The 15,157-nt window shown below is 42.4% G+C and overlaps 1 protein-coding gene across 1 annotated transcript; it reads left to right on the top strand.

The window, feature by feature from the left end:
- The first annotated feature begins 1,469 nt into the window (after positions 1-1,469).
- On the top strand, positions 1,470-2,888 carry LOC149029048 (uncharacterized). Its single transcript, XM_089141442.1, has one exon. It carries the CDS (start codon positions 1,470-1,472, stop codon positions 2,886-2,888), a length of 1,419 nt encoding a protein of 472 aa, XP_088997568.1.
- Positions 2,889-15,157: the final 12,269 nt, after the last annotated feature.

Here is a 15,157-nt window from a genome sequence, read left to right as displayed (position 1 = left end):
CTTTTCCCTGACATGCACCAGTACTTATGCCAAATGGTTGTGAGAGAGTGTGTTGACTTAACCCCCTGCCATGGTTTGTCCTGAGGGATGCCGGACCCATTACCAACTGATGATGAGTGATTGAGACCTTCCCAAAGAAGTACGTTGCTATGACTTAAAGCATGTCTGCCATAGAGACCAGCATACATAGAGTTTAGATGCATACATACCTTACTTGTTTCATATTGCATTGCATCTTGTTATGGTTTGCTTCCATGTTATTTATGTTGTTATGGATTAACTACCTTACTGAGTTTCTTCGAAACTCATTCCTTTTGTACATTGTTTTTGTTAGACTATTCTACAGGTACTGATTACTATGGAGAACAGTACGATGAAGCGCAAGCCGATGAAGCGTACTACACGCAAGGTGTTGGCAACCATCAAGATTACTCTGATGATCCCTCAGTTGATCAAGCTGCGTACTACGATTAAAGACAACGTATACGTGGAACATCTTGATGAAGTCCACTATTTTGAAGACGTTATTTATAGAATAGAAAACCTTGGTGTTAGATATTTCTCTTAGTTCCTTTGATTTAGTTGTTATTTCTTTTAGACTTACATTCTGCGTTCCGCTGTATTTTGTGGAGTGAGTTTCTGCCTCTACTCTACTTCTTTTGATGTGATTACATCTGGTATCATTTTTGCACTCTGATTATATTGAGTATTCATTTCTTGACTTTAAATCTTTTGTTTATAATATTCTAAACCCTGATTATTTCCTGTTTATGATTATGTTATTGTATGTGGGAGGATGATTTCCTCATTACTTGATCTTCGGGGCTGTGGATCACACTCTCGGGTATGCCAGTTAGGGTACCGGCTGGGAGGATGTGACACAATCAGATCTTGATGAGTCGGGAGGACAAGAAACATACTTCATTCATGACAGATTGGGAAAGTTACTTCTACAGAGTGATGCCTTTCGGTTTGAAAAATGCAGGGGCCACATACCAGAGAGCTGTCAATAAAATTTTCCAACGCCAAATCGGGAGGAACATGGAGGTTTACATTGACGACATGCTCGTGAAGAGTTTGGTTCGGGCAGGGCATTTGACCGACTTAGAAGAAACATTCGATATGCTTAGAACGTACCAAATGCTCCTGAACCCTGAAAAATGTGCCTTCGAAGTTTCTTCGGGAAAGTTCCTCGGGTTCATGGTTTCTCAGAGAGGAATAGAGGCCAAACCGGAAAATATTCAAGCACTGATCGAGATGGCGCCACCCATTACGATAAAGGAAATCCAGTGTTTACCCGGGAGGGTAGCTGCTTTAAACCGGTTTATATCCCGGGTAGGAGAGAAGTGTAATTCTTTTTTCAAGGCATTAAAAACCACATCAAGTTCGGGAGCAATCACATGGATGGGGGAATGCCAGCAGACTTTTGATCAACTCAAAATGTCTCTCGGGACAACACCTGTTTTGGCATGGCCTATAACCGGGAAACTCTCACAGTTTATCTTGTGATTTCACTAACGGCGGTTAGTGCGGTGTTGGTCAAGAGGGATACAATCCAGAACCCGGTCTATTATGTAAGTCATGTACTGATAGATGCGGAGACACGATACCCGGACGTGGATAAGCAGGCATTAGCTCTTCTTGTGGCGTCCCGAAAACTAAGGCCCTATTTTCAGGCACACCCGATAATTGTCCCGACCAATTTTCCATTAAAGAAAATACTTCAAAGGCCTGATGTGGTAGGAAGGATGGTCGGATGGTCGGTGGAACTTAGCGAATATCAAATCGAGTTCAAACCGAGGACGACGATAAAAGCTCAGGTACTAGCCGACTTCATTGTGGAAAGCACTTTACCCCAAAGGGAGAATCAGGCGGACACAACTAAAGCATCAGACTTTTGGATCCTACATGTTGATGGCTCAAGTAGTACTTCGGGATCGGGAGCAGGCTTGACACTCAGCAGTCCTGAAGACTTCACCATAAATTATGCACTGAGATTTAACTTCCCGGCTTCAAATAATGAAGCTGAGTATGAAGCTGTCATAGCAGGATTACGAGTGGCTCGAGCACTCAAGGTTCGGGAATTAGAAATACGAAGTGATTCCCAACTTGTTGTTAATCAAATCAAGGGAGAGTACAATGCGAAGGACGAAAGAATGGCTAGATATTTGGCCAAAGTCGAGCAATGCCAAGCTTACTTCGATCGGGTAACTTACCGACAGATACCCAGGAAGGAGAATGAAAAGGCAGATGAACTTTCTCGGCTATCCTTGGCAAACTACAAAAACATGGACTCGGCATATTATATTGAAGAACTAAGCAGCCCGAGTATCCAGGAGGTAGAAACATTTGACATCAATAATGAGCCCGAATGGACAACACCTCTGATAGAATACATTCGGGATGATGCTCTCCCGACGGATCCGAAGGAAGCCAAAAGAATCAAGAATCAGGCGGCTCGGTTCACCATTATCAGGGATCAACTGTATAAAAGATCGTTCACAAAACCTCTCTTGAGATGTGTCGGGCCATCCCGAGCACGCTATGCCCTAGCTGAAATTCACAAGGGCATCTGTGGCGCACATATGGGCGGAAAGGTATTGGCACAAAAAGTATTACGCTCGGGCATATTCTGGCCTACTGTGCAAATGGACGCAATTGAGTATGTTCGCAAATGTGAACAATGCCAAAAACATGCTAATGTCCCAAAGTTACCAGCAATTCCCATGATATCTGTCTCAAACCCGACGCCATTTGCAATGTGGGGAATGGACTTAGTTGGGAAATTACCGAAGGCTCCCAAGAATCAGGAATACATGGTGGTTGCAATAGACTACTTCACAAAATGGGTCGAAGCTAAACCGTTATCCTCCATTACAGAAAAATAGATGGAAATTTTTTTCGAAGAAAAGGTTATATACAGATTCGGGATACCTCGGATCCTAGTGACGGACAATGGAAAACAGTTTGAAGGAGCATGATTCAAATCCTTTTGTATGCGATACCACATAGAACATCGGTTGGCCTCAGTTGCCTACCCTCGGAGCAATGGTCAAGTAGAAGTCTCCAACAGGACACTTCTTGATGGGATCAATAAGAGATTGGAGGATAATCGGGCAATGTGGGTTGAGGAACTCCCGAGTGTCCTGTGGTCGTACAGAACTACGGTGTGAACCCCGACTGGAGAAACTCCTTTTTGCCTTGCTTATAGAACTGAAGCCTTAGCTCCTGTAGAGGTGTTGGCTGGATCGTTACGATACGACATTTTTTATGAAAGCTAGAATGACCAGGGCCTAAGGGAGAACCTAGACCTTTTGCAAGAAGTCTGAACAAGGGCACAACAATGGAATCAGCTGTATCAAAAAAGAGCAGCACAACACTACAATTCTCGGGTCAAAGGCCGAAGATATCGATCGGGAGATCTAGTGTTGAGACGAACTGGGGCTTCAGATCTGAGGAATCAAGGAAAGTTAACTCCAACATGGGAAGGACCTTACTTGGTAGACAAAGAAACAAGGCCGGGGTCATACCAACTGAAAGACATAGAAACTGGAAAACCGATCGGTCGTTCTTGGAATTCCACCAATTTAAGAAAGTTCTACAATAGCCCTTATAAGTGTCGGGTCTATCCCGTTTACACTTGCGCCTTTTACAAGGACATATCTTTTTCTTAAAAGATAGAATAAATTCGGGTCTATCCCGTTTACACTTGCGCCTTTTACAAGGACTTACATCTTTTCTTAAAAGATAACATCCATTCGGGTCTTTCCCGTTTGACTCTTTGCGACTTTTACAAGGACTTATATATTTTCTTAAAAGATAACATTTATTCGGGTCTTTCCCGTTTGACTCTTTGTGCCTTTTACAAGGACATATCTTTTTCTTAAAAGATAGAATAAATTCGGGTCTATCCCGTTTACACTTGCGCCTTTTACAAGGACTTACATCTTTTCTTAAAAGATAACATCCATTCGGGTCTTTCCCGTTTGACTCTTTGCGCCTTTTACAAGGACTTATATATTTTATTAAAAGATAACATTCATTCGGGTCCCTCCCGTTTGTCTCTTTGCGCCTTGAAAAAGGACTTAACATCTTTTCGTTAAAAGATAACATTCATTCGGGATATTCCCGTTTGTCTATTCGCACTAATTCAGTTAAAAAGATGCAACAAACAACCAACAGCAAAATCATTGATTCATTCATCAAATGGTTACATTGTTCGGGAGAGTTACATAAAAAGATTAGGAGATAAAAACTGGAAGGTCTTCAATCCTTCTTCACGGAGGGGCTTCCAGGAAGATTCTCTTTTGTGGCAAGCTCGACCACACCTTCAGGGGACTCCTGTATCTCTACAGCAGTCTCAGTCAGGGAGCCATTGCCTTCCTCCTCGACGAAAGTCCCCTCAGGATCATCACCTTCAAAACCTTCGGCCTCTTCCTGAGCCCTTGAATCTTCTTTCTCTTTATCCTCCTCCTCTTCCACTCCTTCCTCGGGAGGTAGTTCGGGACTAGGGTCAATATAATCAGTGGCAACAGGAAAAGGGAAGAATTCGAGTTCGGGAAGATCATCCGGTCGGGGCAGCTTGAGTTCATCATAAATCTGGGGATCCATAAGAAGTTTCAGATCGTTGGGACGAGGAAGCTCAGTCTTTTCCAACACCTTCTTAAAAGCTACACATAATCCCCTCTTAAAGGCGGGAGTAGCAATGGCCAGCGAAAGTTTTCCGAACTCTTCGGTCTCAAAGTATTCCTCAAGGACATCTCGCCTGAAGATCTGCTTCCCCGAGGACTTCAGTTCTGTTAACTCATCCCTCAGCTGGGCCTCTCGTTCTTCTCAACCGCCAAGAGGGCCTCAGACGCCCTCAAGTCTTCGGTCGGGAGATTCTGCAAATACATCTGGTCGGCATCATTTGTGGCCTGATTCAGCCATTGCTCGGCATACCCAGAATCACTAAAAACAGTGTTAAAATTGGGATCGCCTGCTGAAGGAGAGGGCACAACCTCCCAAGTAGGTTCGTCAATAAGAACCCTCTTAGGAAGACGAGGAATCCCGTCTGCCTTCCGTTTTTCAGCTCCCGAAGCAGGAGCTTTCTTCTTTGGACTCTTCTCAGTCCCGACTGTAATAGGCTCCGAAGAAGGTCGGCCCGTAGGGGGAGCAATCTTTGTTGGTACAGAAACTTGCACGGGAGTTTTTGCTTTCAATACTCCGGAAGAAGGTGTATTGGTAGGCACAGGCTTTCTCCTTTTTGCCTCGTCCATCTTCCCAAGAGCCATTGCCAGCAGACCATCCTCAGAGATATTATGACTCACTGCAAAACAAAGAAGGTATAATCAGGTCAGCACAGCATGTACGAAGGAAAAGCATAAAAGCAAAGACTTACTCGGGGAGAAACCCCATATCTGAAGCACCGACTCATACTCCATGGAATACCCATGGACTGCAAATTCATCATCGTCGACCTGGTTAATGATCTTGATATATTTCTCCTCCTCGGGATATAGGACGACTGGGATATTCAGACATTCAATTTTCTCCTTTGGTACTTCCTGGAACTGAGTACGGAAGGGCTAGGGAGAAGGTGGCTTGAAGAAAAGATAAAATTCCCTCCACTTCTTGGTGGTGGACGGGAGGGAGTCTTTCAAAAGAAAATTTCCTTGAGAAGAGGAAATTCTTTTTGAAAAAAAAAACCAACCACGTTGGCTATGAGGATGAAGAGAGTAATAATGATGAAACAAGCCGAAGGTCGGGAAGACTCCCAAAGAATGGCAGAAGCCGACGAACCTGATCATGATTCACCAACTGTTTGGGCTCAAATTAGACGGGCTAAGCCCGTAGTGGTCGAGCACATCGACGAAAAGATAGTGCAAAGGAAGATGCAACCCCCCGATGAAGGCATCATAGTACAAGGGATAAAATCCCTTTGGTGGATTGTTCACCCTCTGACTATCAGTTGGAAGGATAATTTGATACCCCTCGGGTATACCAAAGCTAAGTTTAAATCTATCTAAGTCTTCAGGAAAAAGGGAACAGAGGTAAAATTCTGGTCCCAAGGAATTATGGACAAAATCAACATGCCAAGGACTCAAAGGCTTAACTCGGCCAGCGCTAGAGCAGCAAGATCCAGTTTTTTACGATCGGGTTTACGGGGAATAGCCCCCCGAAAACCACTGAGACGTTGAAAAGGTGGACGAGGTGGAGCTTTCGATATAGATACCCGGGAGGTAGACGGGACATCTGTTCTAAGAAAAGCTTGGGAATATGAAGCGGGAGGATCCCGGGAAGTGGCAGTAGACTCGGGTCTCAAAGAACTCTGGGTAGAAGGAGTGGCGGAATCGGAGGCAGGGGCAGGATTTGAATTTGAACTGTGAGCAGGACCTTCCCGAGACTCAACACTGGGAACGGCCTCTACTTCGGTCCCTACTTCGGCCTCTACTTCATCTTGAGCAGGTTGAACAGCTGGGACCTGACTTTCTCTTTTTTCCTTATCCTTACGAAACATCTCATGAATTTCTACAAGGAGCCGAGGATCATCATGTTGGGTGGAACTGCCGCAAGACCCGGATCTCTCCTCATCTGAGGATTGCTCATGGAGGTCATTTAGACGATCCCCGGTCAGGTTATACCTCTTGGTTTGATCACTATCACCCTCACTAGCATACCCCTCGGCCCGACGACGTTTCTCCCGATACATGGGAACAGGAACCTTAGGCTGATGCCTAAAACCCCTCAAGCTCACTTTTGGTCTCTTCGCCTTATACTTCCTTGGGGCCATAAGAAAGAAGGAAACTTACTGCTTGGAGACTTGGAAGGCTTGGAAGGCTTTGAAGATTAAGTCGGGAGTGTTTCTTAGTCGAGAGCAAAGAAAACAATGGAACACAAATGAAGAGGAAGGCTCTTATTTATACTACCGGAAGGGGCGTTACGTTCCTGGATCGAACGGTTACACCCATTGATGATCGACGGTTACAGAATAGAGACGGTTCATCTCCCCGAGACACTCATGATGACCCTAGGCATAGCAGTTTGACGTGTCACTCTAGGACTAAAAAAATGGCTGGTCACTTCATTGCAGACATTTAATGCACCCAATGAGAATACCCCCTAGGTCTCCCGAGAATGTGGAACAACACTCAGGATAAGAGTCTTCTCAGCAATCGGGATAAGCGACAAATTTGGTTATGAACTGCTACATTCTCCAAAGTTATGTAGAGTAATGATCAGGAGAAAGGATCGAGATGAAAGACTTGGGGATTACCCTCAACACTCGAGACAACGTCTGATTGTTACCACAATCATGGATAGCCAGTACTCTCTTAGAAATTCAGACACTGGATGGTCCAACTTCCCAGCTATCCCGAACCTTGCGAACAACGACCTGGATAGGGGGCTTATGATACGGGAAGCTTATACCTAAGCGGGTGTAACCCGGCTCAACCAGGTACAACCCGATTGACCGGGTGTAACCCGAACTAACCTAGACGGGTCATCTCATTGGTACCTCTTCCTATATCAACGGGATACGCCCGAGTGGGGCTCTACAGATAATCGGGACATGGCCGATTATGTTGACCAAAGCGCACATCACGCTCAAACAAATAAGACAGGCTTCCCCTGTTGAGAAAGTCAACTCCGTCAGCTATCGTGCTGGAACCAATAACGGAAAGGCATAATCCCAGGAGATACGATGGCTCCTGTAGGGCGGACTTACCAAAAACACATAAGGTAAGTCACACGGTATAAGGTAGGGGACACACTCCCTTGGTAAGCAACCAATACACTCTGAGTATATTCTTGTGTAGCTTTTGCACGAGACCTCACTCTGTTCATTATCTGACTTTGCCATCGGAGGCGGCTGCCCGGCACACAAGCCGGCCTCCATCTAACCTTTCCTGCAGGACTCATTGTCCCGGATACGAGAAAAGGATCAGTCGGATCCGAAGCCGGGATTGATTTGCATCACCTAGAAGGAAAGATATCAAATCATCCAAAACAGACCAAACATGAGGTTGCTGTCCTCATTGGTCGATTGATTGGTCTACTACCTCAGTCTACCAATGAGTCGACCAACAGACACAGTGGCCTTCAAAATCAGAAATTTTAGAATATAAAACCGAATTTGGTGGTTCAAAAGGGTACCAAACAAGGGGGAAACTACAAGGGTAGTATGCTAGTATATAGAGGACTTCAAAACACTAATCACATCAAGTCTTCAAGTTACAAATTAGGAAACAAAAAGTTACCATAATTAGATCAATCATGGTTCTTGAAGAATTCTTAGTAAATATCATGGACAAGAACTGTGAAACCCAGCCCTAACCTAACCCTAACCTTGACCCGGTAACGGTAACCCGATTGTTTTTAGGTCCGAAGACCCAGAATAAAGGAAGAAGCCAACTATGGGCCATCTCAGTAGAAAACATGGTGTTTGACTCTAAACCCATGGATGTTGATGATGGAGTTCCATACTTGGAAGTCTGTGCAGATTTGGAAAAGAAGTTGTGTCACATCCTCCCAGCCGGTACCCTAACTGGCATACCCGAGAGTGTGATCCACAGCCCCGAAGATCAAGTATCGAGGATATCATCCTCCCACATATACAATAACATAATCATAAACAGGAAATAATCAAGCTTTAATATTATAAACGAAGGTTCAAAACAATAATGAATAATCAGTATAATCAGAGTGCGGAAAAGATACCAAATATCCAAAGATATCAAAAAGAGTAAAGTGAGGCGGAAACTCACTCCACCAATATAGCGGAACGCAGTATGAAAGTCAAAAGGAAATACAACTGAAACAAATGTATTAAGAAATAAACTAAGATCAAGCGTCTTCTAGTTTATAGATAACATCTTCATAAGTATGGACTTCGTCAATCCAATGAATCCGTTCTAACTCTATGCTGCCTTCAAACGTAGTACGCAGCTTGATCCGCCGGGGGATCATCAGAGTAATCTTGATCGTCGCCAGCACCTTACGTGTAATACGCTTCATCGGCTTGCGCTTCACTGTACTGCTCGTCATAATAAACGTTACCTGCAGGATAATCTAAACAAAGAATATACAAAAAGGAATGAGTTTCGAAGAAACTCAATAACGTAGTTAATCCATAACATCATAGATAACATGTGGCAAAACATAACATGATGCAATGCAGTATGAAACACATAAAGTATGAATACATCTAAACTCTATGTATGCTGGTCTCTATGGTAGACATGCTTTAAGTCATAGCACTGTACTTCTTTGGGTAGGTCACGCATACGGCTCCTGTTGGTAGTGGGTCCGGCATCCCTCAGGACAAACCATGGCAGGGGGTTAAGTCAACACACTCTCTCACAACCATTTGGCATAAGTACCGGCGCATGTTAGGGAAAAGCCTAGCCCAATGCAAGTCATCTAGTCAGTTACATCAACTCAGGTCCAGATACTTCCATTCCTCGCCCCGGGCGATTCTTTCCAATATCCTTCACACTAGAGTCACGGATATTACTCACCGGACTCATCAACCCTATTGGTTATCCACATATGGTAAACGGGAAGCTCTAATGTCCTCTCACGGATATAACTCACCGGTCTCGAGCGCCCATGAGCCCAAGTCTAGCCAAATGCAACCCTCCAATAAATGGTCCCCACAATGTGATTCCCGTCCTCTCACGGATATAACTCACCGGTCTTGAGCGCCCGTGAATCCCCATTGCTACCACGGGTCGTTCGGTCTCAATACCCTTCCGAATTGGGTCTGCTATAACAGGGGTATATCCTAGCCAAACAATGCTAGACATCCCTAGGTATGACAACCAATGATTCGGGAAAGCGTCGATGGGCATCTTCGGAGAACATCCCATACTATTCCCTCCGGTTTCCAAGGACAGAAGCATCAAAAGGATACTCCCCAATCCCAAACCAAACTTAAGCAAACACATTCTCAGAACAGTCATGACACAACCAGCAGTTCATCATATACAAGAGAATGTAAAAGCAAAAATCAGATTAGGCAATAATAAGTAATTCATATATCATGAATAATAAAAAGACAATATAAACAAGTGCTACTGTTCCCACAGTAGGAGATCAGAATTAAAGTACAACAACAGTAGGTAATCTCATAGTTTCATAAAGTAGAAACAGAGAACAAGCAATCTATGTAGTTAAGGAGTTAACTGTCCTTACCTTCTAACTTGGATGGGATCTTAAAGAATCAAGTATGATCTTGACTAAACCTGAGAAGAAAGTCCTAAACAAGTGCATACAACATGTTAGGAAAGATGCATAAAGGAAAAGATCATAAATCAATCGAAACAGACCAAGAATGAGGTTGCTGTACTCATTGGTCGATTGATTGGTCAGCTGGACCAGTCGACCAATGAGTTTACCAATACAGACAGTGGCCTACAAGAATCCGAATTTTGAGAATCAAGAACCGAATTTGATGGTTCAAAAGGGTACAAATCAGAGGGAAATTATCATGGTAGTATTCTAGGGTATAGAGGATATCAATTCATAAATCAAATCAAGTTCCCAAGTTGTAACCTAGGAACAAAAAGGTTAACCTACTAGGTAAAACATAGATTATGAGGGAAAAATATTATAATCAAAGATAAAAGAACTAGGGTATGAAGATTACAGATATAGTAAAGAAAACACATTGATTGGGTTACCATGATCAAACTAGGGTTTCTTGGTTTGATTCCAGAAAATTAGGGTTTCACCCTTTTTGGTTCCCTCGGAAAAATAATTGAGAGCTCTGGATGAAGGGAGATAAATTGTTAGCCAACAAAATAACAGGAAGGGTCATTCAATGATGAAGTTTAGGTTAACACAAATGTAACCCAAGAGGTTTCCCTTCACAAGGGAGGTTACCAAAAGTTCTCCAGATGATCACACAGGTTAGGGTTTCAAAGGATTAGGGTTAGGGTTTCGAAGATTCCACTGGCTGAGGTTAAGATCATGATGATGATCATGGATCTTAAAGAACATGATGAGATCATGGAATAGATGGTTGCAAGAGTGCATCATCTTCTTCCTGATCTCAACGAAGAACAGAATTAAAGAAAGAAAATCAGAGATAGAAGAAAGAGTGAGTGAAATCATACCTTTGCTGTAGGAGGATGAAGAATTCTTCAAGTCTTTGCGAGAGATCACCAAAGAATGCAAGGGAATGGGTTAGATTAGGGTTCTAACTCATTCCAAAGGCTTAGGAGGCACATGAGGCGGAGTATTCCCAAGATTAGACTTATATAGAAGAGACAGGATTCAAATTTCAAAAACAGAATCAATTGGTCAATTGATTGGTGGATTGGTCCAATCGACCAAAGAGTCGACCAATCAAGACAGCAACTTCAAAATGTGGATTTGAAGGCTCATATCAAGTCCAAACATCAAGGGGTTTTGCACACACCTAGAGTGACATACCTAGGAGTTGAAAATGCTTTTGAATCAATACAGAGACCACTCCAAGACCATCAACTAATCCAATCTTCATCAGGGTGCAGTTTCCACCATTGGAACACTGGCATCAACACTCATGGATTCCAAACTAGCCATCAAGTCTTCAACAAAAATGGCCCAAAGATGACTTCTTGCCTTACTTCGGGTCACAGGACCTACAAATAACAAAGTTTCCGGATTAGGGTTAGGGCTGGGTTTCACAAGGTGCACCTGTCTGAAGATGAGATTAGTTGAAGGACTTGGAGTATTATATAACTGTGTTTGAAGTTTGAAGATATTTCTACACACTAGATATGTCACATGATATGTGTGCGAAAGCCCTTAAGGTTTAGAGCTCATTTGATCCTTCAATTCACTGATTATTCCTTACTGTCTGCCTTGGTCGACTGATTGGTCGACTGGGCCACTCGACCAAGCACTCGACCACTGGATTCTTAAATTCGAGAAAATGTAATTTTAGGTTTTTTCACTTATATTTAAACCCTACTTCGTGTTTCTTTGTTACGGCTGCCTCCTAAACACTTTTTGAACGTGAGAGCACCTCTCCGAAACTCTCTCAGGTGATTTCGAAGATTCCTCTGCAGATCTGAAGCCTCTCATCTCTGATCTGACAATTCAAGGTTAGTAATCACTTCGACATTACGAATTTCTTTTCTTCGATCTTGTTCTTGATTGAGATCAGGAAGAAGATGCTGCATTCTTGCAACCATTCCTTCGTGATCTCCTTCGTTTCTTCATCATGATCTTAACCCTAGCCTGATTATTTTCTTGAAAACCCTGACCTTGTATGATCTTTCTGGAAACCTATGGTAATCTTCCATGCGAGGGAAACCTCATGGCAATATTTATGTTAATCTAAACTTGATTATTCTATGATTTCTTGTTATTTTCTTGATAGCAATCATTCCCTTTCATTCTGTGATCATAACCTTTTCTTGGGACCCATAAAGGTTGAAACCCTAGTTTCTTGGGTCAAACCAAGAACCCATATTTTGACCATGACTTGATGATTTTACCTTCCCATGTAGTTCTAATACATTCTAGGAAGTTCCCCTTCGAATTTTGGATCAATCTGACTTCAAACGAAGAAGTTTTGACCAAATCAGTTTCTGCATTTCCGTATTGACTCGATTGGTCGACTGCTTGGTCGACTGGGTCAGTAGACCAAGCACTCGACCAAAGGAGGCAGTAGCTTCATTTTTCGTCTGGTTTGATTCGTTTGCTCTCTGATCTTTTAGGCATCTTTCCTAATATTGTATCTATGCTTGTTAGGGGTTTATTTGCTAAGTTTGCAGTTACTCTCTTTGATCTTTGGATTATCTTCGGCGATAATCAAGGTAAGGACAGTTATTTCATAATAACATAGATCTCATACTCTCTGGTTTCTACTTTAAGAAACTCTGAGTTTATTTACTGTTCTTGCACTTTATATTTTTGATGTACTACTGTAAGTACAATAGCACTTCACTTATGTTTTCTTTTTCATTATTCAAGCTTATATGAATTGCTTATTACTATATTGTTTAATGATTAGATCATGACTTTATATTTTCTTTTATATGATGAGTTGTTGATTGTGTATAACATGACGGATCTGAGAATGAGTTTGATTAGGTATGGTTTGGGATTGGGGAGTGTCCTTTTGACACTTCTGTACTTGGACATCGGAGGGAATAGTATGGGATGTTCTTCGATGATACCCATCGACGCTTTCTCGAATCATTGGTTGTCATACCTAGGGCTGTCTAGCAGTGTTTGGCTAGGATGTCCCAGTTATATTAGACTCGAATCAGAAGGGTATTGAGACCGAACGACTCGTGATAGCAATGTGATTCACGGGCACTCAAGACCGGTAACCAACCCGTGAGAGGACGGGAATCATATTGTGGGGGCCATTTATTGGAGGGTTGCATATGGCTAGACTTGGGCTCATGGGCGCTCAAGACCGGTAATGTAAAACCCAGCCCTAACATTGACCCGGAAACCTTGTTATTTGTAGGTCCAGTGACCCGAAGTAAAGTAAGAAGTCAGCTTTGGGCCATCCCAGTGGAGGACTTGGTGTCTGGCTTTGAATCCATGAGAGTTGATGATGAGGTTCTATTTATGGAAACTGAATCTTGATGAAGATCGGATTAGTTGATGGATTTGGAGTGCTCTCTATCATGGTTTGAAGGCATTTCTACCTATTAGGTAAGTCACTTGATATGTGTGCAAAACCCCTTTAGGATTGGATTTGATCTGGGCATTCAATTCCCTGTTTAGGAGTTGCTGAACTGATTGGTCGACCAATCCACTCGACCAATGGGTGCTGTCTTTGGCAATTAGGTCTTGCTTGCTCTATTTAAGTCCAATCTCGAGTCTACTTCGTATTTTCTGCCTCCAAACTCTTTGGAACGAACCAAAGACCTCTGCAAGTCATCTCCCTTGCATCCTTGGTGTTTTTCTTGACGGATCTCCGTCAAAACTCTTCCTTTTGCATCAAAGGTATGTCTACACTCTCTTCTTCTCCTCCATCTCTGTTTTTCTTTCCTTTTTGAGTTGAGACAGTAGAGGAGATGCTGCATTCTCTGTTGCAAACATCTCTGGACTTGTCTCTCATGATCTTCCTAAGGATTAATGGCTAATGCAATGATCTTAACCATGATCATTGCAAGCTTTTGAAAGAATCATGATCAAATCATGATCTTGTCTTTGTTTATCTTTTGATTTGAATTCTGATCTCCTTAGATCTACTATATTGATCATGTCAGTAGTCAATTGCTGTGTTTTCTTTTCATGATCCATGATCTATCAATCTCTAGTTGTTTCTCTTCTACCATACCATGTTTTCTTCATGAATCATGATAGTTACATATATGGTAGGTTTTGTTTCCTTGTTTAGATTTATGCTCTTAGGTCTATTTTCTTGAAGATCTAAGTATGCCTTTCATGATACCTTTATCTGAATCAATGATTCATTCTCCTATTGTTCTTGTCTTTGATTTCTATCTTGAATTCTTCAAGAACCATGATTGATTTAATTATGGTAACTTTTTGTTTCCTAATTTGTATCTTGATGACTTGATTTGATTAGTGTTTTGAGATCCCCTATATGTTAGGATACAACATAAATTGCATATCTTAGTTTCTATATATGAATCTTGTTAACTTATTTCTTTAAATAGATTCTTATAATGTTATACTACTGTGGTACTGTCTTGATATCAGTAGCATTACTTATTTATATTGAATTGACTCATGTATGATTTACTTACCAGTTATATACAAGTTAATTGTAATTATTGATTTCTTTCCATATATGAAGTTACCATATATGTGATGTTATGAATTGATGCTTGTGTATGCTTAAGTATGGTTTGGAAAGGAGAGGTGTCCTTTTGACACTTCTGTCCTTGGACAACTACGGGAATATTATGGGATGTTTCCGGAGATGCCCTCTGGACACCTTCCTAAACTGTTGGATGACATATCTAGGACTGTCTAGTAGTGTTTGGCTAGGATGTCCCGTTATGTCAGACCCTAATCGGAGGGGTATTGAGACCGAACGACCCGTGGTAGCAATGGGGATTCATGGGCGCTCAACACCGGTAACCAACCCGTGAGAGGACAGGAATCACATTGTGGGGGCCATTTATTGGTAGGGTTGCATATGGATAGACTTGGGCTCACGGGCGCTCAACACCGGTAACCAACCCGTGAGGGG

The sequence above is a fragment of the Hakea prostrata genome, chromosome 1, assembly GCF_041222555.1.
Source record: "Hakea prostrata isolate BN-2017 chromosome 1, UWA_Hpros_2, whole genome shotgun sequence".
NCBI lineage: Eukaryota > Viridiplantae > Streptophyta > Magnoliopsida > Proteales > Proteaceae > Hakea > Hakea prostrata.
The sequence above is the reverse complement of the archived record's forward strand: the minus strand, read 5'-3'. Positions and strand labels throughout refer to the sequence as shown.